The 27631-nt window shown below is 37.5% G+C and overlaps 4 protein-coding genes across 4 annotated transcripts; 3 read left to right on the forward strand and 1 right to left on the reverse strand.

Moving 5' to 3' along the window:
* The first annotated feature begins 1252 nt into the window (after nt 1–1252).
* On the forward strand, nt 1253–10091 carry rapsn (receptor-associated protein of the synapse, 43kD). The gene is made up of 8 exons (XM_079621707.1): nt 1253–2249; nt 3085–3423; nt 4994–5152; nt 6975–7073; nt 7551–7673; nt 7749–7802; nt 7908–8107; nt 8190–10091. Exons 1-8 carry the CDS (start codon nt 2025–2027, stop codon nt 8260–8262), a joined length of 1272 nt encoding a protein of 423 aa, XP_079477833.1. The 5' UTR covers nt 1253–2024; the 3' UTR covers nt 8263–10091.
* LOC307003374 (zinc-binding protein A33-like) lies at nt 9984–14779 on the forward strand. The gene is made up of 6 exons (XM_079621706.1): nt 9984–10719; nt 11051–11146; nt 11233–11463; nt 13414–13436; nt 13519–13637; nt 14225–14779. Exons 1-6 carry the CDS (start codon nt 10099–10101, stop codon nt 14737–14739), a joined length of 1605 nt encoding a protein of 534 aa, XP_079477832.1. The 5' UTR covers nt 9984–10098; the 3' UTR covers nt 14740–14779.
* ighmbp2 (immunoglobulin mu DNA binding protein 2) lies at nt 14722–23277 on the reverse strand. The gene is made up of 15 exons (XM_079621705.1): nt 22958–23277; nt 22692–22861; nt 22324–22513; nt 22012–22109; nt 21735–21898; nt 21432–21632; nt 20672–20819; nt 20397–20571; nt 19736–19918; nt 19200–19318; nt 18862–18956; nt 18599–18722; nt 17586–18443; nt 17305–17504; nt 14722–16801 (listed from the first exon to the last, which is right to left on the reverse strand). Exons 1-15 carry the CDS (start codon nt 23032–23034, stop codon nt 16604–16606), a joined length of 3000 nt encoding a protein of 999 aa, XP_079477831.1. The 5' UTR covers nt 23035–23277; the 3' UTR covers nt 14722–16603.
* A 125-nt stretch (nt 23278–23402) lies between these two features.
* agk (acylglycerol kinase) lies at nt 23403–27631 on the forward strand. Its single transcript, XM_079621098.1, has 15 exons — nt 23403–23693; nt 23809–23848; nt 23926–24005; nt 24125–24200; nt 24292–24384; nt 24495–24527; nt 24613–24707; nt 24797–24866; nt 24965–25044; nt 25136–25193; nt 25282–25429; nt 25944–26041; nt 26142–26212; nt 26489–26573; nt 26661–27631. Exons 1-15 carry the CDS (start codon nt 23584–23586, stop codon nt 26790–26792), a joined length of 1269 nt encoding a protein of 422 aa, XP_079477224.1. The 5' UTR covers nt 23403–23583; the 3' UTR covers nt 26793–27631.

Here is a 27631-nt window from a genome sequence, read left to right on the forward strand (position 1 = left end):
GTTTCATGTTTTCCCCCTTTGCCTAACAGTTATGATAATCATGTTGTTTCATGTTGTTACAAACCTGTATGACTTTTTCTTCTGCAGAACACAAAAGTAGATATTTTGAAGAATGTCTTGGAATGGCTATATTCAGACTGCCAGCAAAAATCCGATTTTTTGCACATCCATTGGTTTTTAAAAGTCAGGACAGCAACAAAACACATGAAATAGTTTTTTGTTTGTTTTTGTTTTTAAATCTGATTTAAACCACATTTGGAGGTGGTTTGAAATGCGATTCCAATCAGATTTTTACAGATGCGTCTCAGTCTAGACGCTCTGGCTGCTCAAATTGGATTTCAAATTGTCTTGCGATATCGTCAAACGATAACCAATAACAGATTTGCCTGAAGTATGCATATGATATTCAAACGGTCTGTCCAAAGATTTCGACATTTAAATACCAGTTTCCTCTGTTCCTGAGTTTTTCTTGTGCAACAGAGGACTTCTGCACCACGACTCGCTTATTTGGAGAGCGAGATGATGCACCTCCATTTTGAGAAGCTGCTCACTGCAGAGCAAATGGGTGGAGCTTACTTCTAGCTCCTCCTCGCTAGAGCTCAAGCGAGGAGGAGTGAATGTAATTTGGGCCTAATGGGTGGAGCTAGAATATCCAACCACACCCTAACCCTACCCACAACTCTATCCCTCCACCCCCTTAGAGCTCCAGGGAGGAGGAGCTGCTCGTCATTTATCTCTGCAGTGAGTAGTGCCACTTGTCCATTTTTCTTGCATCTCGTCACATATGTGTGTTAAAACAGACTTCGCTTGTAATAAATATTTGTGTTCCTGTGCTTTCTAACTTGTATTTCAGTTATTTTAAATTCTACACAATACATTCCCCAAAACGTGCTAAAGCAGTGTGTTAGCATTTCAGGAATTGTGTTAAAACAAAGACGTGACTTCCAACCACCAGACGTTTTCTTTAGTAACATAAGCCATCTTGTGAATGGCAAGGTAGTAAATACTCCCTATTTGTATCCGTGAAGCTGGGTGTAAAAGGGGAAGGAAGGGCCGAAGAAAGCCAGGTTCAGTTGAGAACCCGACAATTCGATCCTATTGATGTGTTTCAAGAAGCAGCGGTACTGTAACTCAAGACAAATACCATGTCAGACTTTGTGAACTATTCTAAGCATCAGTTGCTGACACCAAGGCTGGGGGGCTGGGAGGTGGCACAGCAAGCGGCTTAACAAGGCCCACCCACAGGAACTGCCACTCTATGAGGAGCGTTTGACTCCACTGCTTCACCGTTGTGAAATATCTGTCTGTTTTTAGACTTCACATGATGTCCAAACCTCTGCTGTAGCTCGGGACTAAATGTTTCCGTAAGTCGATTTTTTCTTAAGGGTCATTCATAGCTGTGGTGCTTAAGCCTCTTAACGGTGTGAGGATGTGGAGGTGAACAGCACTTCTCTTGGAATGAAGATCGGCGGATAAGCGTCTTTTGTGACCTTGGATCTTTTCAGAGGCTGAAGCTGGATTCCACCAGGGACACATGGTCCAGAGTGACAAGGCCATCTGCTGTAGCGCCAGCACTGCAGTGGGAGGGAGGAGAAAGATGAAGGGGTGGTTTGTAGGGGGTGAGGGTACAGAGAATTCCTCCTCCTCGGGTGTGGAAGGACTAGATATTCTGGGAGATCATTGCCAGCACCTTGGATTGAGACTTATTTTCTTTAGTGTCACATTTTTTCCTTCAACTTTCTTTCCCAGCTTTCCAAAGGGACTGAGGTTGGGTCTTTAACGTCAAAAGAAATCATGATTTTGTGATTCATATGACGTGTTTTCAAAGTGATGAGCAATGGGGATCTGTACTCTGAATACCTCACAAGCCGTGGATCCAGTTTCTTCAACATCTCTTTGCACCCAAAGCTGAGAGTTGTGGATCAGCGACGCAAGTGGGTGCAGATTTCTGGGGTGGAATTGACGAGTGAAAGACAAAAAAATTGCACGCTTGCACTTCCCCAGACGGCCGAAGAGCCAAACGGATGGTTATTTTTATGAGGGACTTTGTAGCAGAAATGGGTCAGGACCAAACCAAACAGCAGATTGAGAAGGGACTGAAGCTCTACCAGTCAAATGACACGGAAAAGGCGTTATATGTCTGGATGAAAGTGTTAAGGAAGACATCTGATCCTGGGGGGAAGTTTCGAGTTTTAGGGTGTCTGATCACAGCACATTCGGAAATGGGGAAATACAAAGAGATGCTACAGGTAAGAGCCGTTATACAACCGTCCTCCCGTGCCTTGATATTCTGTTTGTCAAAAAAGTGAATTCTATCTACTGACATGTGGAGTAAACTGTTAAATGGATCTTTTAAATTGAGGGATCATTCATTTAAATGGACATGTATGACTTTATTTCTTCTTTTCCATATAATGAAAGTCAAATGGGATCGAAACAACATTGGACCCCATTGACTTTCATTGTATGGTCAAAAAGCACTTTTTTGTGTTCTGCAGAAGAAATAATGTTATACATGTTTGGAACAACATGAAGGTGAGTAAATGAACTATCCCTTTAAACGTTGATATCTGGTAAATAATTGATAAATACACACACTGAGACATGATTTGCACCAATTTGCTTGCAACCTTATTGAGACAGATTTCTGACTGATATGTATACCAATGCGAATAATGCAAAACATGCATATAATATATAACTTCCATAGTTACATGGAAGGTAAGGAGAGCCACATGCAATTTGATCCTCAGCACCGAGCATCTTGTTGACATAAACCTCCTTGCAGAGGGACCTGCTTTCCCAAGTTCAGCATAGACTTCATTTGCACTATGATGTGTTTAAACAACTGTAGCTCTCACATAATAATAATAAAGTATGCTTGATATCTGTTGTGGCATGAAGACCATTTTAACAGTAGTACATTGTCTTGTCTAGGGTCATGTGGTTGCAACAGGATTATTATTTTTTTCACTATGGGGAACCTGAACAGGCTTTTATTTTCAATTCTAATTGTAAAATAATTGTATTAATGAACTATCTTCTGTTGTTTTCTGTCCCCATGTTCATGCAACCATCGAACAGTACTCCCTAGCTCAGATAAACACAGCCAGAGAGATGGAGGACCCGGACTACCTGACGGAGGGCTACCTGAACCTGGCACGCAGCAACGAGAAGCTTTGTGAATTCCAGAAGACAGTCTCATATTGCGAGACCTGCTTAAACATGCAGGGCACCACTGTTAGCCTACAGCTCAATGGGCAAGTGTGTTTGAGCATGGGCAATGCCTACCTGGGCATTAGCGTTTTCCAAAAGGCCTTAGTGAGCTACGAGAAGGCCCTGCGATACGCTCACAACAACGATGACAAGATGCTGGAGTGTAGGGTCTGCTGCAGTTTGGGCAACTTCTACATCCAACTTAAGGTATCAATACTTTATCACTCTTTTTTGCTTATGACACACCTACTAATTTTATTATTACTATTTTACACATTTTATATAATAGTTAAGTCATTAAATGGGTGAATGGAAATTATGGAGTCACCCAAAAGAAATTATATATATATATATATATAAATTGTCAACTCTTTTCTAGATCCTTGACTTGAGGTGTATTCTGGGATACTTTTAAACAGTATTGAAGGAGTTTCCACAAATTCTGGATACTTGGCTACTTTTCCTTCACTATCCGCTTATCAATTAAAACTAAATCTATTTCAATAAATAGTAAAACTTTATTTTAAGGTGAGATACTTAAAGGTTACTACATGTACTTAGAATAGAATAACTGTTAATTATGCATAATTACAAGTAACTTACCCTAAAGTACAATGTAACTACTAATTAATTAATAGGATTGTCTACAATCTAGCCTTTAGATCAGGTTTTTAAGATCATGCAAGACATAAATTCATTAAAGTGTGTCCAAGTGTTTGACTAGTTGTGCATACTACTGTTCAAAAGTTAGTTTTTTTATGTTTTTGAAAAAGGTTTCTTATGCTCAGCAAGGCTGCAATTATTTGACCAAAAATACAGTAGAACTGTGTACAGTAATACTGTGAAATATTACAATTTAACAATTTTTTTTTGATGCAAAGCTGAATTTTCAGCATCATTACTCAAGTATTTAGTGCCACACGATCCCTCAGAAATCATTTTAATATGCATTTCCTTTTATAATCAATGTTGAAAACAGTTGTGCTGCTTAATATAAATAGAAAGTTCAAAAGAACCACATTTATTCAAAATAGAAATATTTTGTAACAATGGTCTTTAATGCATTCTTGCTGAAAAGTTGATTTTTTTTTTTTCAAAAAAATTCAAAAATCTTTCTGACCACAAAGTTTTGAACAGTAGTGCAACTGATGAAAACCCTATGATCATTGTCTACCAGCATCACTGCATACTGTACTGTATTTGTATCAGGCCTACAGTTATTTAAGTTATATTTCACTCACTGACAGAGTAGTACTAAGTTTTTACATCACTAACAAACTGCCTACATGTTATATGTACAATGTATCCAATTGCAAGTCAGACAAAGCAGGTTTGGCTAGATATAGGCATTTGTACTCACCTTGACACCAGAGATTTGAAGAGAGTAAATCCCCTGGATTGCCAGGAAGCCCTGCTGTAATATGTATGTGATGAAGAGGCATGCAGAGAATGTAAGCGCTACTAGGAGCAATAATAAGACGGCTCCTTTTAGCTGTGGCAGAGTCTCCCTGCACTGGAGACATGATCAGCTTTGAGTGGTTGGTTACTTTCTGCATTCTCATCTCTCTGAAAATCATATTTATTTAAATGTATTCACGTATTGACTTGAAATATCTCATTCTAAGTGTGTCAGTCAGTAATTTGCAGAAATGTACTAGTATTTGGTTGGTGTTTTGAATCAACATTCTTTTAAATGTTATACATTTACATAAAGATACATGTACAGCTTGTTTTATACTAATAAGTGTCCCTATCTGCATATTTTGTGCTGTTGCAGGATTATGAGAAAGCACTCTTCTTTCCTTGCAAAGCAGCTGAACTGGTGAATGACTATGGTAAAGGATGGAGTCTAAAGTACCGTGCCATGAGCCAGTACCATATGTCGGTGGCCTACAGGAAGCTGATGCGCTTACCAGATGCAATGGAATGCTGTGAGGTACAAACATTTAATATGGTTTTATGACACGTCAACCATTTTTAGAATAAGAATGTATGTGCAGACTTTATCACAAACACTGTAAAAAATAATTGTAATTTTAACTGTAAAAGACTGTAACAAATGTGACAGTAAAAAACATTTAATTTGGTAACAGTAAGTTCCCCTTCTTTATATGGGTAAAAACTATAATAGATTTTATATCTACAATACAGTAAAATACTGTTAAATGTACCATTTTGGGAAGTTAAAAGAACAAATAATTCAAAAATTTACAGTGAAAAAGCGTAAATTGACATTACCAGAATTCTTTATTTTATTTTGTGTTTAATGAATGTTTATTGCATTTTATTGTCATGCATGTTACCATGATAGTGTTTTGTATTTGTGTCCGTGACACTGCCTGCACCTTCTATATATTAGTATGTTCCTCAGCTTGTGGAAAAGTTACTTGTTGTGATGAACTTTGATTCATCATGTGGTTATCTCTTGACCCACAGTGTTATGGTGAATGTCACTTCATGTAAAAAGTACAAAACAGCCTTTAGCAGGCTAGCATGACCTTGCTAATTCACTGATTTGCTGATTTAAAATGTGATGTTTTTTTGTAAATTACATTTTTAAATGGTAAAATGTACAGGTTTCTCTGTAAATATCTTTACATTTTTACTGTATTATCTACAGAATTATTCTGGCAACCACAGCCGCCAGTTGTGTTCTGTAAAAACGACATGATTTTTTAAATTAAATTAATTCATTTGGCCACTTTGCTCTTCAAATATACATTTAGCATGGTTATTTATGTTGTAGTGTGCATCATAAATGTACAAATATGGCAGCTTGTGTCAATGGTCACCTGGATGAATTTGAGGCAGCATCTTAATCCCCCAGGATGCCGCATGTTGATCATATTTATCAGTCCCCTTGGCGTAACCCTGGCCTCTGAATTTCTGCAGCTCGGGCCACGACACAACTGACAGGTGCAGCTATTTGTAGGGCTAGTTGTGCCAGGCCTATTTACTATGGCTGATAAAAATACGCCAGTCGAGAGTCCATCCTGCTGAGGTGCCGTCTGAGAGGAGTGTTAATGAAGAGCAGAGCTTACACTTAGCCCCTCGCTAATGACGAGGAGAGAAATATCACAGGCAGTCACTGCTTTGGACTGTGTGTCACAATGTGCCGTCTGCAGCAGTGATTTACACACGTCGAACAGTGCAGGGGATTAATGCAGGCTATGTGCCAGCTGTCACACAACTTTTCGATTTGGGGTCTGTTGGTACATGCGCTACTGGTCAAAAAGTTTGGAATAATTACAGGGTTTTTTATGTTTTTGAAATATATATGTTCACCAAGGCTGCCTTTATTTGATAAAAAATACAGTAAAAACAGTTATTGTGAAATATTATTACATTTTAAAATAACTTTATACACGTTTTATAAACGAGGGCCAAGGTGATTACATAATTTCTAGGTAATATGTGAAGTCAAAGAACATCTGGTGGTGGGACATTTGAGCCAATGTCTGAGGGAGGATATATTGTCTGTCGTAAATGGAAGTGACAGTGAGATTAACTTCATGCTTACTTAAACTGTATACTGTATGTGCAATACGTGCAACGTGGAGCTGCTCTTATTTTAGGTTTAAGAAAATGTACAGGGAATATACTTGGCGAAAGCAGTAAAAAAACAGGCATTCAAACTGATGTTGTAAAAGAAAAATATAAACGTACATGTTACAGTTTAGTATTTGTGAAACTGGAGAACAACATGCGTACATGATTCCTTAATATTGACATAAAACTCTAAACCGTATGTCTCTCAGGAATCAATGAAGATTGCATTGCAGCATGGAGATCGACCTCTTCAGGCGTTGTGTCTGCTTAACTTTGCTGATATTCATCGCTGTCAGAAAGATGTCGATGTAAGTTTAACGCAAACCCCAATATCTTTTTTTTCTATTTTACTCAAGCTTTCTTTCCAGTATATTGCTAGCATTTCTGTTTTTTTTTCATTGCTAGGGATCCTACTGAAAATTACTAGTGCATTTGGCACCATCGTTTTTATACAAATGCATTATTACACATTATTAGAGTATTGTGCTTTACGCTTATGATGACTAAAATCATAATTGTCATTTATTTCCTTTTATATTATAAGCACGATTAGTAAATGTTGATCAATGGAATTTACATTATTATACAACATTCTTGCAATTTGCTACAATGTTCAACGCTGCAAAAAAAATTCAATATGCATTCTGTAATCAAAACTTTTCCCAATTACCTCATTACGGCAGCCATAATCACGAATGTTTTTCGATTATTCCTGCATTCCTATTGTAGAATACTCAACCAAGCCTGTAAAATTGCTTTTCTTTATGCGCTCACCTTCAATACAGAAAGCATTCCCTCGCTATGAGTCCTCCATGTGCATAATGTCAGAGATTGGCAACCGCCTTGGACAAGCATCCATCTACGTCGGGGTGGGAAAGTGCTGGATTCTGCAGAAGGAATACGATAAGGTTTGTGTAGTTGTCATGATAGACGCATCTGGAAGATCTCAAATTATCGTCTTCATAATTGTATGACTTTCACAGGCTCTGGACTCAATGCAAAGAGCGCATGATCTGGCCGAGGCGATTGGAAACAAGGTGATGGATCTATTTTAGATGACATACCATTAAACCCATTCAGAAGATAAATAGATCCTCTGTATTAGCATTAGCATAGCATTTCTCTGTGTTGTTCTGTTCCAGCTGTGCATCCTGAAGGGTCACAGCCTGTGTGAAGGCATCTACCGCAGTAAGGAGCAGCAGGATGAGCTGAGAGATCAGGTGGTGAAGTTCCTGCAGTGTGTAGAAGAGCTGGAGCTCTACTGTGGCATGTGTGGGGAGTCTATCGGAGAGAGGAACCAGCAGCTGCAGGCCTTGCCCTGCTCTCACATTTTCCACCTCAAGTAGGTATTGTTTATTGCTCTCTGCAGGCACCAGCTATGAGGAGGAACTACGCAACTCACTGTGTTCTGTTCACACATGCAGGTGTCTGCAGACAAATGGCACAAAGGGCTGCCCAAAATGTCACCGTTCATCAATGAAGCTGGGTTTTGTATGAAATTGCACTCCTGCCTTGGACAAAACGGCTGAATCCCATCACAGTGACTCGTCTGGGAGCAAAAGTTCCAGGGAGCGTTCTAGCTGGACAAAAGGAGGTTTTCCAGTGTTTCCATCCTGCCTTTATGGCAACTGGGAATAATGTGGACCTGAAAGGACATGGATTAATAGTTCAGCGCAGAGACGTCATGAATGACAGCAGATATTTCTTTGAACTGACCTTATAATGCTGCATTGGTGTAAGACAGAAACATTAAAAACTGCCTTTGATTGGACCATGCAGCATCGCTGTCCTCTCAGTGAGGATATTCATCAAAGAGGTGAGAGCTTTACATATCACGCGGTTTCATAGTGGACATTATTGCTATATTATCACAGCTGAGCAGAACAAAAACGTCTACCAAATTTCAAGCCCTAATCAGTTTTTTTTTTCTTCTTCAGATTGTGTAAATAATTCATGAATGCTATGATCAATGTCATTTGAAAAAGATAACGGTGTTCTCTTTCAGCAGTGTAAGACATGCTGTTCTGTTTGAGTTTGTTTGAGGTTTGCTTTGAGCTTGTAGTAAACTCAAATGTCTCTAACTGCCTCCTGAAACTGTAAAATTCTGAAGTAACAGGGGCGTGTGTTCAACTTATTAACTTGACCAATTATGCATTTTGTTAACTATTTATATGACAATTATTTATGTCTTTTAATAAGAAACTTACACAGTACACACAACATTACTTTACTGTTTCTGATAATAGTTGGAGGAATTTTACTTTGAATCAACAAAATGTGAAAAGTAGTCTATATTCAATTCTTTATTTCTTTATTCAATGCATTTATAGGATGTGCGGTTAGAAGTAGTTTTATAACATCAACTTATGTATCATCTCCATTATTTTCCACAACCTTCAGAGATTCACAAAAGAGAATGCGCTCAGTATTGAATCAACAAATGTTTATACATGTTTCCAACCTGTATAGCACTAAAGTATATTAGTATGATTAATCAGAATGGCCGAACATTTGTTTCTATCCTTATTTCTTTCTGGGCACTTTAATTGAATAAATAAATAAGCAAATTGTTATATATATAATCAATTTAGAATGACTATGCCCAAACATTACAAGCGGTATATATATTGATAGATTTTCATATGAACAATCTATTTGATCATCTGACAAATGTTCATATTCTTTTGTTAATCACTGTCAATTCTCTAACCTTTCATAACTGCTAAATTGATTTCTCATCATTTTACATTGTGAGGATTTTAGGTAGAAATCTGACGTCATTTGCATGTTTCTTTTGACTACTATTTTTAAAAGTGGATCTTCTTTCTTTGCCCCTGTAATATTTCCATAACTAAATAATAAAATACAAATAAAACGCATCCCAAGACATATATTTTATAAAATCACGGCAATCGCCCCAAGTATGAGCTTTTGCAACATTTGGTTGTGATTAGACATATTCTTACAAATACATAATAAAACAACATGACATGGTGATTTATAATTGTTGAATTGATTAATATATGGGAGCAATATTTAAAAATGCTGCTTATTTATTTCTCTTTTACCTTACTTTCATTTTTATAGTAACCTTTTCCTTTCCTGTAAGCTCATTTCCCTGCATGCTTGTGTAAAGCCGTTTCACATCCTGGTTACATACAGGTTATAACTACCTCTCCACATTTCCCCCTCACAATACTTGCATGTTTATGCAGTAGAATCTTCTGAAAATGAGACTGGACACATTGTTTAATTAAGATACGTCCTGTATATACATTCAATGGACTTTTTCTGGTAAATCAATAAAAAACATTTTTTGCAGCTTCCTTTCTGATGAAGTATGTCTTTTTAATCAGACCACACGACAGCATGACTCATCATGTCCTTCGAACTTGCACAGCAACATTTCTGACATGTTTAGGAAGAGACACAATCAAAATAAAAAGTGTAATAATCAGGTCGAACCAGTCTGTCCCAGTTGCAGTGCTCACTACTTTCATATTTTCTAAAGAGAAGACAGCTCTCAAAGACTTTGGATTAGCAAATTCAACATCGATGGCTGAAGACTGTCAATTCACTGTGGAGGATCTACACTGTCCCGTGTGCTGTGAGGTCTTCGATGTCCCCGTCACACTGAGTTGTAAACATAGCTTCTGCAAAATCTGTGTTCAGACACACTGGGACTGTAGAGGAACACGGCAATGTCCTCTGTGCCGCTGTACAGAGCGCGCATCCAGGCCTCCAATCAATCTGGCTCTAAAGATAGCATCGGATGTCTTCAAAAAGAAGCCGGAGCAGTTCAGGGTTAAATCGGAGTTTTGCTCAATTCACAATCAGGAACTGAAGCTTTTTTGCCGGAAAGATGCAGAATTCATCTGTGTTGTTTGTACAACATCAAGGGGTCACAGAAATCATGATTACTGCCCTATAACCGAGGCAACATCGGATATAATGGTAAGGAAACGTACGTTAACCTGTATGAAGAAGATGAGTCTTATGTATTTTATATATATAAATATATAAACTAGATTGTGGGCTATACATAGCGTTTCTGCCACATAAAAAAAAAAATCATGCCTTTGAAAATCATGCTTCATAAAATGTTGTATTTATGAGATGTAAAGATGATGAGAGTCATAATTTCAACTTTTTATCGCATAATTATGACTTAGTATGTCAATTGTTTTCTATGTGGCAGAAATGGGCTTCCATATACAGCATGTCAAAGGTCTCAAGTTAAATGGGATTGGTTTATAAATGATCTTTCCATACACTCACCCCACAGAAAGTGCTCACAGCAAGGTACAATCCTTTGAAAAAACATTTAACCACTTTTAAAAAGTTAATGGGGAGCTTGAAGGAACTGGAAGCATACATACAGGTGAACTATATACAAACACAGTCCCTCAACATAAACTTCCTCATGAATCATCCAGTCTAATGTATTGTTATTCTAATAATTTACAGAAACAAGCAGCTAAAACTGCAGCAGAAGTAAAACAAGAGTATGAAAAGTTATATACAATCCTGAGGGAAGAGGAGGCAGCTCGACTCATGGTGCTTCAAAATGAGAGCGACAACAAGACCGAGGTGGTGAGAGAGAAACTGGAGCAGGTCAATAAGAGCATTGAAGAGCTCTCTGACATCATCAACTACATAGAACCCATCATAACAGCAGATGATCTGACATTTTTAAAGGTCAATATGCTTTTAAACCATTATTTTTTGCTTGCGATGTTATAGATTAGATATTCCTGAACTTGCATCCTCTTTACATGTCTTTTTACAACCCTTCCGCATTGTAACCACGTATATATTGTATCATCATCATCTGTCATTCAGCTCATTGGTCTCATTATTTTCCTCTGCCTTTGTATTTCTTTGTTGTTTGGCTGTGTAGAGCTGGATCACACAGAACGCCTAATTTAATTGCTTTTCGACGTAAACGTACGCTTGAGGAATGTCTTTGTGCCACTCTGTGTGAACGAACCTGAATAATTCGCCACTACTTCCCTCTAAATTTTCTAATGAGGTTTTCTAAGTGTTTTTCAATGTATGACGATACTTTGACGTTTTGTTCTATGACGTACACTGCACACACTCACTCTCCAAAAGTTCTTATAGCTTATTAGAAACATGTTTTTAAAACAACGTTACCTGCTTCAAAATTCACATTTTCGTATGTGTGTGTAATTTACATTGAAGAACAAAATGACAAAAGGATCATCAAGTTATGTTTACCACAGGCTTTATTTTACACATAAATTGAAAAACCTCATTATAAAACCCCATAGGAAAGTCTCAGGGTTCAGTGGCGAATTAGTTTTGATGTCGTCCTTTCAAAACCCAATAGGCTTTGTACTGCTCTGTGGGTGTAATGGTTCAAAATACTCTCGGATCTGTTTTTATCATGGTTTCGGTATGTGCTATGTTCAGGGAAAAAGGACTACTGTCAAATAAAAAGAAAGAAAATAAGAACAAATAATACAAGCAACAGCACAAAAACCTACAATAGAGCAAAAAATATAAATAAAATGAACAGTGCTTTTCAAGGTATTTAGGTATCACCTAACTGTCATATTTTCTGTTGTTTTCTTCTTTATCAAGAGATGGTTATTTGCTGATTTCCAAGATAATTCAATTTCCTAACTGTAACTGGCAGAATGCTTGTCTATGTAAGGCTGCGTTTACACTTGGCATTAACATGCGACCTGTATCTGGATGTTGTCCACATACACATTGAAAAGACGAGTGTAAACGCGCTTCTGATCGGAATGTTATCCGATCAGCGTGTCCAGTTTCGGAGGTAGTCGAGGACGCATTGTGATCGGATCTCAGTGTAATGTAAACGCAATCCAGCCATCGTGTGTGCATTCTGGACAGAAACTGGACACGCTGATCGGATAACATTCCGATCAGAAGCGTGTTTACACTTGTCTTTTCAATGTGTATGTGGACAACATCCAGATACAGGTCGCATGTTAATGCCACGTGTAAACGCAGCCTAAGAGCACACACAGTCTCAGAGAAAGTTTCGCCTAACAGTAGTTTTCAGGTCTAGAAATTAAATAAAGTAATCAAATGTAAAACAACATTGCATGTAATATTCAAAAAAATTAAGACATAACTTATGTTTGCTAGGATACTCACCAAGACGGGCATGTTACCAATTTTTGTGTGAATTTATTCGTTCAAGCGTAAGACTGGAAGAATACGTGAATATTTTAGCACAGTCTGAGATGCAAATTTCGGTGTGCGCTTCATGTGCACACACAAATCGCATTACAGCGCGCGTGAGTTCTCTTTGCGGCTTCTTGCGCTTGAGTGTTTAAATGGGCAAGGCTTAAATGAGTTTAATTTAGACAAAGATAGCAACATGCTGTTCAGGTCTCACCTGCGCTCATGCTCTATCAACACCCGGGTAATGACGGCGTAAAGTCATATTAGAGCACACGCCGCAATATCTCAGGACAGTTTTTCAGTGATATCTTTCAGGCATTAGGATCATTTTCAGTGTAGTGTTCCATAAAAATAATTTACAAAACCTTTAAGTTAGGTTCCTTATTTGGCCTTATCTGATGCAAAAAATAAAGTATGGTTCAAAGGATTAAAATTATGCTAATACCTTTACCTTTTCTCTACCTACAGGAATGTAAGGAGGCAATAAAACGGTACTGTTAGCAATTGCTTTACATTTAATCAATCTGTTTTCTCTTTTCACACTGAAATCAACAAATAATGCATTCATTCTAGGACTAAATACACTGTACCTGAACCAGAATATCCAACAAGGGCACTTATAGATGTGTCTCTGTACCTGGGATCATTAAAGCATGGGGTCTGGAAAAGAATGGAAAGTGATGTCAGCTACTGTAAGTACACATCAAATGTCTTCCAAACAAAGTCAGCATGAAACGGAAGTTGTGATAGTCTTTTCTTCCCTATTGAAATCGCTTCTCGAACAAGAAAAAAATGTAGGACGAGACCTGATTTTGTCCATCGGGAATGGATTGGATCATTGTCGTTGTGAGCGACAGGTTGTCCCGCCTTCACGCCAGTAAACACATCATTGCAAGAGAAAGGGGAGGCTATTTTGATTAAAGATTATGAGGGCCCATGCGTTTTTAAAAAACTAAAAAAGAAGATGGGCATGGATAAATCATTTATAATAAATACTGCAATATTCCAATGTGTCAATTTCTATTTATAATATGGTGACTTTAAAGGCCTTCTGAAACTAATGTCTTTGTGTCATAGCTCTCAAATTTCATTTGCACTTCAAGAAATATACATATTGGGCAATGTTGGAACGTTTAAAAACCATGAATGTACAACATGTTTAATAAATTGTGTCCTCCAAATGCTAAAATGAATTGGTAAGGACTACACTGCTCAAGTACAGGCCTGATATGCAAAATCATGATAGACAATTATCGGTTTTCTTCTTGCTATCTCACAGGCTCTGTCCATTTTGATCCAAACACGGCACACCCTAACTTGATCATCAGAGATGAACTCACCACCATCAGTTATGGGGAAAAGCAGCAGCTTCCAGATAACCCCGAGCGCTGCATGGGCAGCATGGCAGTATTCGCTGCTAGCGGCTTCAACTCAGGAAAGCAGCGCTGGGATGTAGAGGTGGCACACAGCAAAGAGTGGTATGTTGGAGTGGCACGAGTGTCCATAAAGAGGAAGACTGCAGTTTTCCTCAACCCAGCAGAGGGTTTCTGGGTAATTGCAAATAATGAGGAATCCTATTGGGCTCAGACCTCTCCCCGCACTCGGCTGACTCTGAAAAAGAAGCCACAGGTAATCACAGTTGAACTGGACTATGACAAAGGAAAGGTTTCTTTTTCGAATGCAGCAGATGGTGCCAGTATTTACACGTTTAAGGAGAAGTTTACTGAGAGAATCTTTCCTTATTTTGCCACTGGGATAAATATAGGGAACACGCTTAGAATATGTGCACTTTAATGTGTCAGTAATGCGGTACAAATATGTATAGATGTATCATCAAACCATTATTAACCAACATAAATGTTGTCACATTTCACCCGAAAACAATTAAGCTTATTTTAGGATAATTTGTGCTTTGTGCCATTTTTATGAGACCATCAATTTTTTTTTACCTTTTCAAGGGTCATTATAATTTAATTTCCATTACTGTAATACAGCAGTTTTTACTATCGCCTTAAATCAGAGTTTTAGTAATAAGAAGGTTTCCTGATTTTGTGACAATTTATACAATTAACATGTTGTATGTTGGATCTCATTCAGATTTATTTTGATTCTGTTAATTTATACAATAAACATTCTCTATTTATTACAGTTTGTGACATGATTACGATATGAAATGATGATTCAAAAGTGCAGCAGCAGAGTATGCTTCATATTCCTTTAAGGATATTTCTATTTTGTAACTATTTACTTGAGCTAAATGGTTATTTCTGATTCAGAACATTGCCGAGCTATTTTTAGGGTAAGCATTTCAAGCGCAGAGTATCATCTACCTGAGTCATCTGCAAGTCACACAGGACGGAAAGCCAAAGAAGACTACTACTACTGTACTTACAGTATTACAAATATGCTTCAAACCACACTCTTAAATTAACATGAAAAACCTTTAGATAACATATTAAAATGCGTTTTACACCACTTTGAACTGTACAAGGCCTCCTGATCAAAGGAAGGTCAACCCATTACAAGAACCTCAGTAAAGCTGTGGTAGAGAAAAGGATTATGGTAAAGCAAACAATTCTGCTTTTAATCTACATAACATATCAGGATCTTTAACCACGGTCTTATTTTAACATGGTGCTCTAAGAAAGACTAATTTCCGCCTACTATCAAATGTTTGTTTATGTTTAGTAAAAATGACAATTCATATTGCAGTTCTTCATCAGAAAACCTTTTGTTTTATTGCTCAGTTCATTTCATTTTGTACCATTCATAGACCAACATCCGTAATGAAAAAGACAAACTAAATAAAATATTATCCTATTGTTTTAGTTTCTGAACAAGACGTTCATTCATCCAATGCAATGGTATCAAACACAAACAAGTGCAAACCAGACCCAGTTTGTGGCAAACCAAGTGGCTTGAGGGAACTTTTAAAAGCATTTTAAGTAGCTAAAAAAATGCATTATGTAGTGCCACATAATTTCTTGTCATAGGACTTGTGTGTATTTAGAAATACTGCCCTTTGCAATGCTCCTTCTAATGTGTTCAGCATGCAAATCCTCCACTAACTGCCTCCATGGAGCTCACAATGCCACCTCAGTCTCTTATGTCCTCTTGTGGACAGATATACTGTACACACAGAGACACCGGGCTGTAGTAGTAGTAGACTCAATAAATGGAGTATTAAATGGACCCAATCCAAAGCTTTGCTTAGCCTGTGCTCTTCAGAGCTTAATGGGAAAACTGAGAGATTACATCTAACATCAATAATCAATGCGTCAATCACTGAGAGAAAGTGGAGCAACTACCTAAGCTCCCAACAACAATTCTGCAAGACAGAAATCTTGTAAAAGGATTTCAGACTAGCATTAGGATTGGCATTTCAAGCTCAATTGTCATTCATAAACCCACTTTTCATTGTCAGTGTCTTTATGTTTTATCTTTGTTTGTATATTTGCATACCATTAAGCCATGCCAGTGTGGATCTGCAATAAATAGCAGCAATTCTCAGTCTTATTTGGGAACTTACCAGAATCACTTTATGGTTAAAGATCAAACTTAAAAGCATATAAATCTTCCTATAGATATTTTTCAAGTAAATAACCAACAAATTTAAAAGAAACAGCATTGATCGATCAAGTGTCTCCTGGCTAGAATGTCAGTTCTCTTTGTCTTTGACTTTAGTTTTTCTTTGAGATGACATATCTTTCAGTTTAGAGTCTAGTTTTCTCTGCAGATATGCTTTTTTATTCGGATCCATTGATTTGTCCTTCTGTCCACTTCCTGCGTAGAGCACCCCTTCTTTACTTATCCTCATTCTAGCCTGAGCTTTTGCTTTGTCTCCACATCCGTGAACCTAAAAAAGACAATACATAATTTAGAACACATCTTGCATCGAAAATGTCTTTAGTATAAATGTTTTACATGTTTTAAAATCATATAATAATTTTTTTTTTTTTTTTTTCATTTTAATGACTGTTTTCAACCCTCTCTCTGGCGTTTTTTTATTGTATGACATGGTTTACTCTGCCAAAAATTGCCCTTTGGGCTTAAAATAAATTTTGAACTTGAAACTTCAAGTCTCTGATGCCAAACACCCTGTAACATTATTAAAAAGAACTTCAGGTGTTTATTTATAATAGCATCTAACCAGCTTTCACTGTAATACATCATCTTAACTGTATACAGCCATTACTGGTTACTGAATACAATGAATTCAATAAATGGTTGGAACAACGTTTCAAGTTCTGTAAGTTACAGTCCATTTTCATATTACAATTATCTCAAGAAAAGGAATAAAGGAATATTTAGTTATTTATGATATGACCTCTTTAATATAAAATCTAAAGCAAGGCGTACCTCAGGTATATGGTGACTAAGACAGTATTGTCTGTTACAGTGGAGGCAGAGCTGCCCTAGTGTGAGGACGCTGGCTTTGCACTTCACAAAAGCACACACGCTGTCAGCTTTAACCACAGAATCGATAAGGGAGTCAAAATCATCATCAGCTGTGGCAGCTGCAGCTATATCCATGGCTCCTGCCTTTATCTTAGTGCTTCCTATAAAAGAAAGAACATGATGTGTAACACAGAGAATAAAAGTACTGAAAGAATGCAGATACTGGGATAGAGATCACAAACCTTTGGAAGTTGCTTTGGGTTTCTTAACAGACTGGTTTTTACTCGCATTGAAATCTGGTTCCAGTCTCATGCTCTGCTGTTTTTGCTGTTTTTTCTCCTCTCGTTTCTCCTTCTCCCGGCGCATTCGCTCCAAATGTAGGCTTTTCAAATCAATAGCTGCCTGTGAAGAGGCTTTTTGTGATTCTTCTTGTATCTTTGCTGCTGTACATCCCGTCATGTCTGGTTGTTCAGGCTCCTTCACAGGCTTCTCTGGTCCTGATGGAGGCCGGGACACAGTTATGCGACGGTTTTTCCCTTCTCCCTGGCTTTCATGCCTCAATCCCATTTCTTCAGAGAGCTCATGGACCAGTAGACGCTCGTGGGAGTTTAGCGTGGAAGGAAACTGTAGTTCTGTCTTCTTTGGGTCTGACAAAAAGTTCAGAAGCTGATCCTTTATCTCCTTTCTCTTGCTTTGTGTTTGATTGACGTCTTTGGGTTTAGCATGGAGTGAATTGGTGTTTTTATGTTTATCTGGCTGAACACTGGACTGACTCGCTTCACTGCTTTTATTGTTTGCACTTTTCTTGTATTCCTGCTCTGATTTCTTGCCTTGGTTCTTGGGCTTCTGTTTTACGGATACAGCGTCTTTGGCGTTGATCTGTTTGTCCTTTTCATCACGGATGTAATTCTGTGGCACACAGTCTTCCAGGTACTCAAAGGCAGTATGAAATTCTCCGTGTTCAGACATATAGTCCACTAAGGATTTGAGGAAATCATGGTTTCGAACAGTCTGAGTATCACACACTACCGTGAGCTGGCGTCTGGCACGTGTCACAGCAACATTGATCCTTCTGTCTTCAGCAAGAAATCCAACCTCACCTTTGGGGTAAATGAAAGACAATTAATATCTCAACCATTCCTTATGTTCACATCTTTGGAGAAGCTGGTGCATTTTATGTCATACAGATTCGAAATGTCAGGAGGGTAAATAAATAGATAAATGTAGATGTAGTCATCATTTAGATCTGGCGTACCCTTCCTGTTGGATCTGACCAATGACAACACCACTGCCTCCTTCTCTCTGCCCTGAAAGCCATCAACAGACTTGATCTCCAGCTCTGTATATTTATGGGACAGTTTCTGTCTCAAAAGATCCACCTGAAATAAATCAAATCCTGTTTTTTAATGTGTGAATGAATGATATTCATAATGAAACAGCAGTGTAATCCTAATGAAGGCATTGCTTTGTAGTACAGACAGTTTTTTTTACACATAAGTACTTTAAAAAGCATCTCACCTGGAGATTATAGGGTGCAATAACTGCAATGTCTTTGACTTGAACTCCAGCCTCAGTAAGAGCTTTGATATGAAGTGCCACAATGTCTACTTCTCCTGTGAAGAGAATAAAGAGAAAAGCTTATTCATATACAGTATTTTATTATTAAATATATATACTGTATAAACTAGCAGAGCAAAAGCACAGCTGTACATAAAATAATGGGAGACAGAGTTCAAAAGAGGGCAAATTATTGGTGCACCCAGGACAGCAAGTCTTTGTGGTTTCATTATCCAACCCCTTATATTAAATGTATTAAGTGATATAAAGAGGAGGTTGTATTTGGAGCTGATATCAACCTTGATTGCCTTTAGACTGCTCATCTGTGTCCTCCATCTCATTCAGGCCACAGCCTGCAGTGTCAATGAGCAGAAGGGGAATTCTGGTTTCCTCAACATCAGCAACACCAGCCAGGTCTCTGTTCAAGATACAATCAGTTATCTTCCTCCGTATTACCTCAACACAAGTTAGCTAGCAAACTTAAAATAAACAAAAAATTAAAACACTCTCTAAAACATAGCAGTATTGGGGACAGCAATTCTTTGTTATTTAATAAAAATAAAAAATCCTTAGGGGAACAACAAAGTAAAATGTCCCTGATTTAAAATTTACAATAAAGGCGAAGTTAAAAACTGAGGGACAATTAATAATTAAAGATACACAATAAAACATTTTATAAAGCTATCATAACCTACCTTTAAAATACAGTATTTTTAAATCATCTTAAAAGAAAAGTTCCCCTAATTGAACAATAAAACATTGTACGTGACCAACAGTGCCAAATAAAATAAAATGTAAATGTTTTCTCCAGAAACTTCTAACATATTTTACACACCTAAGCAAGTGTTTCTCCACTGAAGGGTGTGCAAACAGCTTTCCCTGATACATCTGCTCTGAAGCCCACTGCATGATGGCACTGTTCATACGGTACTGAGTGGTCAGCATTCGAACCACAGTGTCTCCATATTTCTTTATTAGCCTCTCCATTAGGCTGACAGACAGGCCTTTAGATGCAGCACTGTGAAAGTTAAAGATAAATAACATTTAGAATATGTGCAATATTTTATCATTATAAGAGTGCGTTTTCAACCAAATGTAATTCATACTTAAGGGCCTGGTTTCACAGATTAAACTCTTTCACTAATTTCACCTTAGATTAAGACCGGAGCAAACTACTTAAATTAGGACATTTAAGTAGCTTTTATAAACGTGCTTTAGAAAAAAAAAAAACAATGGCACTGACATATTTTAAGATATACCAGTGCAAGTTGCTTTCAGTTAAGACAGCTCAAACATGCATTTTAGTCTGGGACTAGAGTTAAGCCTTGTCTGAGAAACCGGGCAAAAGGTACATAAAGTTAATCAGAAACATCGACCAAAAATATTACGTATTTAAATAGATATATCCTGAAATGAAAACATTAGAGCTCATCAAGAATGGATACCATAAACCAAATAATTCATAAACATAAGATACACTTCCTTTTCCTCCACACCTCTGTGATTTGATCGTGGGTGGCAGCTGTTTGTAATCCCCAGCCAGTATGCATTTGCGTGCTTTGAGCAGAGCGATCCAACAGCTGCTCTCTAGAGCCTGAGCACACTCATCTATCACCACCAGGTCAAAATGATCTTTAGGAAGATGTTTGAGAGGACCTTCGTCAGAGGCTCCTATTTTACACAAATCAATCATATTGGACTTTAAATTAGGCATACACAAACAAACATTTCCTGAAATAAAAATCATGACCACTAGGGAAGGTTTACTTGCCAGTGTTAGTTGCTAGAATAACATCGGCTCTTTTCAGGATCTGAGTGATAGCCGTTTCCTCCCTGGTCCTCAGCTCTCGCCGCAGTTCCCCGATTTCCCGTTTCAGATTGCTTCGTTGGCCTTTATCCCGAGCCTTCTTCATTTCATTCTGTCAATGCATTGGATTTTTTAAAAATTATGACTGTATTACAACACAGCTTAACAGATGGCCCCAAATCACATTTGAACACTCAAGCCACATTTTAAAAACTGTGCTGTTTTGAATATACAACATAAAACCAAGTAGCATTTGCAAACAAATAATGCACAGTATATTTATTATTTTACCATGAAATCAAAATGGAAGGAGAATTCTTATTTTGATGGAATATTGCCGTTATTTGCATACATTATTATGTGCCCTTGTAATCTTTAATCAAAATATCTTGCCCTCCCTCTTGCAGCAACAGCTCTTCTCTTATGATGCGTTTACCAGAGCAAGGGCAGGACAACCTGTCAATCACATGAAATCACAGCAACAGCCAAACCACAATGATCCTAAAATCCAGTCAATTCCTGATGGACCCGCCTCACTTTTTTTTTGCTAATTCACTCATACGTCACAATAACGTAGAGAAGACTATCGCAACTTCATTCTCATGCCGACTTTAAATAAACATTTTTGTGAAATGTTTTGCTTTTAAGTTTTGACACCCGTTTTGGGGCCAATTATCCAGTTAAATGGGCAATTCAAAACAATTATGAGAAATCAAAATCTTACAAAAGCTTTGTCCATGTCCTTGCGAATATCAGAAATGATGTTGGTGTTGTCACTGTGCGCAAGGACCGCGTCCAGTGAGTGCTTCTGAATCGACTCGAGCAGACGGGCTGGGTGACCCAATCTTAAAACCTTGACCTTGCTCTTCACAAGGCGCTCCACCAAGTTGTCAACAGCCACATTGGAAGGCGCACAGCAAAGGATCTGTTAACATTTACAAAGATGTTCATCACAATATTGAATATATACTAAGGCAAATAATTTCTACCGTAACTATCCAAATTTAGAGTTTGATATCTTGCTCACCTTTTGTTCTTGTTTTACTGCCTGCAGGATTACTTCAACCACTGTAGTGGTCTTGCCAGTCCCTGGTGGTCCATGTATGATTGCAACATCTTTCTGAGACATTGCAAAGGACACAGCCTCTTTCTGAGAATTATCTAACCCAGTGTTGCTAAAGTCCAAACCATCTGCAATAAAATAAATATAAACAGCCTTAAGGCCCCATTGGACTAGGCAGGGTGATTTTCCTGCATAATGCTGTATTTTAGATCCATTTCAGGTTTCACTCCCATGTGCTTACGTTGAAGTGATAATGTCCCTGGTTCTGAGTAACCAAAGAGGACACTGATCAGGTAAGATGCAGGACCACTGCCGTATCCATTTAAAGACTTTAAGGCTCTGCAAGAAGGAAATGCATCCCATATGCATCAACAATTTCATGTGGAAACATAACACGAATAAACCCGTTAATGCAGAGCATATTTCATCAACACAGCTGATTTTGTGTACTACTGTAACAGCTCTGACAATCCTAAAAAAAATATTTTGAGGAAAAAAGTATTATAGTAAGTATTTAATTATACTAGCTGTATGAACTGATAATTGGACATACTTTGACAGTCGTCTATAGGTCACATTATTTGCCAGCTTCATTAGATTGTAGAATCCATCTCTGTCCAAGTTTAAACTGTCCTGTGTATCATCAAAAGCCACCGTCAGGGACGCCTGGCTCACACGTGTTACCACACCTGAGCCCAATTCAGATGGCGGACCCTCTGACTGATACAAACCTATAATATCACCTATAAACAGAATACAAAAGAGAGCAAGTTAGCCAATAATATTTGAGTTAAAATGTGAAGTGGCTCGCTGGTCAGAGGCTTCATTATTGTATGCATTAGGTTTTATTAGCAGTATTGTATGAATTATTTTACTCCAATGGTTTTTTGTTTTGTTTTGTTTTTGCACAGAATGTCTCACCAGGTCCAAAGGTATTGCTGGGAAGAACTGAGGGTCCTATACTTTTCCTAGGTTCAAAAACTACTAGACGTCTGCCATACATGCCAGTATGTTGGCTTCCGATCTGAAGTTTCATCAGCAACACTCCTTTGTGCTGTAGATTCTTGTGAGATAAATTCTCCTGCCATGCTCTGACAACACAAACAATATTTCACAGTTCACTGATACATTTGGGCAATTCAAATAAATGGCTAAATAAATACACGTGTAGAACGTGTGTTATTTACCGTGTTTCTTCTAATTCAGCCTCTCTCTCTTCTTGCAGGAGCTCGAGGGTCTTGGAAACGAAGTTTTCAACCTCCATAGTTGTCAAATCAACTCGAAGGTTAACGTTAACTAAAAGGATAAGCTTGAAATTCTTACTGTGGTTATTTTCAACTTATCTTTTAAACATTCAGAGGTTTATAAGGTCAAAAAACAATTTTGCTAAGTGACACAAGTGTGCGTAATGCGTATATGAGGCTGTCATGTCTGTTTGTATATTACAGCGCATGCACTGGAATGGGTCCGTCTCTAAATTCAATCCCACTCTACACAGAAGACCCAGGCAGTATAATTCCGTGACGAACAGAAATAGTCTCCAACTATTAAATCCTAGAACGATTAGATAATTATATCAGGTATATAAATCACTTTTATCACACATAAAATATTATGAAATGTTCACATTTTACGACAAAATTGATGCGGAACTGATATTTCCCTTGAGGAGGAATATAGTTGTTGCACCGGTCATGCTTTGGGAGAACGACGATGGAATGTCAACGGTGAAGATCTACAGTCAGTCCTACTCGTTTGCCGTGCAATAGTGTACCTTCAGTGGGATATCTAGAGAGCCAGTATATAGAGAATAATGGCTCGGGTGGTGAAAGTGTTTCGGACTATAAGAAATCACTGGAAAAAGTCCACATTTGCTGTGTGTGTGCTGTCATATGGAGGACACTGGTTGTATGGAAAGCACTGGTTTGTATAACGTTAATCAGATACATGACTGTGCCCGTCTCTGTCTTTTATTTTATCTATCTATAAACCCCTTTTCTCATTTTATGTATATATCAATTCTAATATGTTTTCACAGTGACAGTGTGCTGCGACGAGAAGCATGTATAGAGGCCAGGGTAAGGAATATTTAGTTTGAAAATAACTCGCACTATGTTTTTTCCCCAGTTTCGAAAATGTTTTTTTGGTTTCACAGGGATTTGGTCATCAGTCAATTGGACCTCAGGAGCATCTGAAGAAAGCCACAGTCATTCTGAATCCTGCTGCCTGTAAAGGGTATGATTATAATGATTTATGTCCCTCACTGTGTAATAAATAATTTTTTTCAGTCTTTCCATTGTTTTTTTTAGCCATGTCAGTTTGTTTGTGTTAACATAGTTACATTTTCTCTGCAGAAAAGCCAATAGTTTGTTTGAGAAGAATGCAGCTCCCATTTTACACTTGGCTGGTATGGAGGTTAAAATTGTGAAGGTATCATCCTGTGCCCAGTCCTTTTTTTTTTTTTTTTTTTTTTTTTTTGTATGCATTTTTGAACTTATTGATTGTTTGCAATCTGTAACAGACTGATTATGAAGGCCAGGCGAAAAAGCTCATGGAGTTGATGGAGCAAACAGATATGCTGATCATTGCTGGTGGTGATGGGACGTTACAGGAGGTACAAAAGTTTCTTAATAATAAAATGGTTTCTGCCAACTTGAGCCTATTTAATAAATGTTTTCATGCATTGTATTTGACACATGTTTTCATGCATTGTATTTCACACAGGTGATAACTGGCCTACTGCGCAGAGCAGATGAGGTAGTTACTAGTAATACATTTGTTTTAAGATTAAGTTATATTGAACATCCCCATGTTTTCTGAATTTGAACTACTTTAACCACAGGAGAACTTCAGTAAAATACCAATCGGTTTCATTCCCCTGGGTTCCAGTAACTCTCTAAGTCAGAGTTTGCATCTAGTTTCAGACAATAAAGTACAGTAAGTCTCATGACTTCACTTTTCAATGAAAATTCTTTGCCCAAATGTTTGTTGTGATCAAATTGTAATAAGATGTTTCTGTTTTTTAGGCACATTACCTCAGCAACCCTGTCAATACTGAAAGGAGAAACGGTTCCACTGGATGTTCTACAAATAAAAGTAAATTTGACAGGCATTTTGAAAGAGAACTCAGGATTTGACAGCATCGACTATTTTCATTCCTTCACACAGAGTTGATTGTGTAATTCTGTTCTTAGGGTGAGAAGGAGCAGCCAGTGTTTGCTTTGTTATGCTTACGTTGGGGTGCATTTAGAGACGTCGCTTCTTCTATTAGCAAGTATGCTTCTGCTTTTTATTCGCAGCATAAATAAATACAAAATGTGAATTTGTATTTCTAACTTGATTTGATTTGATTCTTTCTTGTCAAGATATTGGTACCTTGGCCCCTTGAAAACAAGAGCTGCACATTGGTTTAGTAGCCTTAAGGTGAGTGCAGTGCTTCATTGACAGTGATCATATTTCAGTTACATCATATGTGAGTATTGGATTAATCAGATTATCTTCTCTCCTACAGGAGTGGCCACAGAGTCACCAGGCGTCCCTCTCCTATCTGGCTCCTGTACCTCGTCCACCTGACCTGCCCACTGAAATACCACACAGGCCCAACCTCCTTTACCGCATCTACCGCAGACTCCAGAACTACTGGTACCCTCCTATAGAAGGTATTTTATCATTTTTACATATATTTCTTTATATAAAACATAACATACAAATCAGGACTGGGCATTGACACAAATTTCACGATTTAGTTCGATTCGGATGCTTGCGATTCGATTCTGATTTTGATTCAGTTCGATTAGATATCGATTCATTTTGATATATATCAGATACAGACAATTTTTCTGAAGCATAAACTAATCACTTTCAACTAATGCTGTAAACTAGGGAACCCTGTCAGTTGGTACATAACTCTAATATTGAAGGTTAAAATTAATATAAACATTTAAATGACACACAAGGCAGTTTTTTTTTTATCAATAAAGATTCATCAAAATGAGAATCGATTAAAATCTCAAAATTGATATTTTCAACCCAGCCCTAATATGAAGAATGTTACTATGATATTGTCTCAAAGCAGGTTCAGACTTATTGTTAAGCAATCCAGGGCAATTCTTGTGTACTGTATCTGTTTATATCTAGTATTTAATTCTTGTTTAAATCCGTTTGTGTTGGTAGAGCCACCGGTAGAACCCGAGCCAGAGCGATGGGAGAGCAGAGACTTTTCCACATTGGAGCTCTCAGTTAGCACACACAATAAGAACCCTGTGAAGAGAGTGAGTACTGACATAACACTTGTTATTGGAATATTTTCTGTATCTAAATGTAAAATAGCCTTGAGGTTTTGTTCTGATTGGTATTGTCTACCGTCTTCAGCGTGTGGACGATTCTATGGTGATAACTCTGGACCCAGACTCCCTCACAGTTGGTCAGTTCATCACTGAGGGGTGAGTGGAAATCATTATATATCATAATAACTTCTATTATTTATAATTATAACATCATTATATATTATAATAATACATTATTATAAATCATTTATAATAAATACTGCAATATTCCATACCTTAAGAGTTGTCTATTTTGATTTCATGGTAAATTTAAATAAATAATAGTACATTTGAAATCATAATTTAAAATAAAAAGTTAATTTTAATAAATAAAAAATCCATTATTTCATTATTTTTCCATTATTTCATTGAATATTAATTTATGTTATACAGGACTAAGAAAGCAGTAAACCCAATGGAGTCCATAGAAAATACTTTGCAGATAGAAGCCAGTGCTGCTTGTCTCAATCTCCCAGAGGTCAGTAGGTTTTGGAAGTTTTTGGAACTGGTTTCTTCATTGATCTACAGCTGTTCTCATCCATTGCTTTTCTTCTCCTGTCCACAGGAGGGCGCTGGATTTTATGGCATTGACAATGAGGAATATGAGGCTATGTCTGTGGAAGTGAGACTGTTGCCACGGAAACTGAGGTTCTTTTGCAATGCTGAGCGTAGAGAGCAGCTTGCACAGGCCCAGTGACGACAGTGCCGTGATAATGTTGGTTACGTAACAAACTGTGTAGAGGACTGCAGATTTTTTGAGAGGTTTTCCTAAAACTACAAGAGAGAAACTGGAAAACCAGTGGAGTCAAATGAACTTTAAGTTGTCAAAGTCATCACACTCTAACAAGAAAATTGTGTTCTTAAGACCTTAAAGAGTTAATTCATCCAAAAAATTTAAAACTTGTCATTAATTACTCACCCTTGTGTCATTCCAAACGGGTTTGTGTCGTTCCAAACCCACAAGACTTTCATCTTCAGAACACAAATTAAAATATTTTAATTAAATCTGAGAGCTACAGCTATGCAACTACCCACTTTGATGTTTTTGATCATGTCTCTCTTCAGAAAATTTGTACTAAACTGCTCGATTCATATGGATTAGTTTTACAATCTCTTTAACTTTTTTTGAAGCGTCAGTTGTGTAGCTGTCTATGGAGGAACAGAAATCTATCAGATTTCATTCAAATATCTTCATTTGTGTTTTGAGGATGAATAAGTCTTATGGGTTTGGAATGACATGAGGGTGAGTAATTGACAAGTTTTTCATTTTTAGGTAAACTAAACCTTTAATGGAAAGGCAGTTTTATGTGTTAAAGTAAGTTTGTCTCAAATTGTAATTTGTATGTTTTCTAGCAGCATGGATGAGGTTGTCATACTCTTATTAACTTATTATAGTCCATACTGGTTTATTTTGAGAGAATGTTTTTGGGAGTGCAAACATGGCTCTAGAATTTTCTTGATTGAAGAGACTGTAAATGTCTAACCAGATAAGAACCAAGAAATAAAGACATTATCAATCTCTTATTTTTAAAGGCT

Source organism: Phoxinus phoxinus (genome assembly GCF_949152265.1).
Source record: "Phoxinus phoxinus genome assembly, chromosome: 8".
Taxonomy (NCBI): domain Eukaryota; kingdom Metazoa; phylum Chordata; class Actinopteri; order Cypriniformes; family Leuciscidae; genus Phoxinus; species Phoxinus phoxinus.

Bases quoted from the DNA above. Each gene is read 5' to 3' on its own strand.
- LOC307003374 (XM_079621706.1), top strand. From the start codon at position 10,099: ATGAAGTATGTCTTTTTAATCAGACCACACGACAGCATGACTCATCAT. The intron at 10,720-11,050 runs GTAAGGAAACGT...CTCACCCCACAG, and splicing joins AGGCAACATCGGATATAATG to AAAGTGCTCACAGCAAGGTA. The intron at 11,147-11,232 runs GTGAACTATATA...AATAATTTACAG, and splicing joins AACTGGAAGCATACATACAG to AAACAAGCAGCTAAAACTGC.
- rapsn (XM_079621707.1), top strand. From the start codon at position 2,025: ATGGTTATTTTTATGAGGGACTTTGTAGCAGAAATGGGTCAGGACCAA. The intron at 2,250-3,084 runs GTAAGAGCCGTT...ACCATCGAACAG, and splicing joins AATACAAAGAGATGCTACAG to TACTCCCTAGCTCAGATAAA. The intron at 7,803-7,907 runs GTGATGGATCTA...GTTCTGTTCCAG, and splicing joins CCGAGGCGATTGGAAACAAG to CTGTGCATCCTGAAGGGTCA.
- ighmbp2 (XM_079621705.1), bottom strand. From the start codon at position 23,034: ATGGAGGTTGAAAACTTCGTTTCCAAGACCCTCGAGCTCCTGCAAGAA. The intron at 22,862-22,957 runs GTAAATAACACA...TTGTGTTGTCAG, and splicing joins GCTGAATTAGAAGAAACACG to AGCATGGCAGGAGAATTTAT. The intron at 19,919-20,396 runs GTGTGGAGGAAA...TAACTTTCACAG, and splicing joins CCCACGATCAAATCACAGAG to TGCTGCATCTAAAGGCCTGT.
- agk (XM_079621098.1), top strand. From the start codon at position 23,584: ATGGCTCGGGTGGTGAAAGTGTTTCGGACTATAAGAAATCACTGGAAA. The intron at 24,006-24,124 runs GTATGATTATAA...TTTTCTCTGCAG, and splicing joins AATCCTGCTGCCTGTAAAGG to AAAAGCCAATAGTTTGTTTG. The intron at 24,528-24,612 runs GTAGTTACTAGT...CTTTAACCACAG, and splicing joins TACTGCGCAGAGCAGATGAG to GAGAACTTCAGTAAAATACC.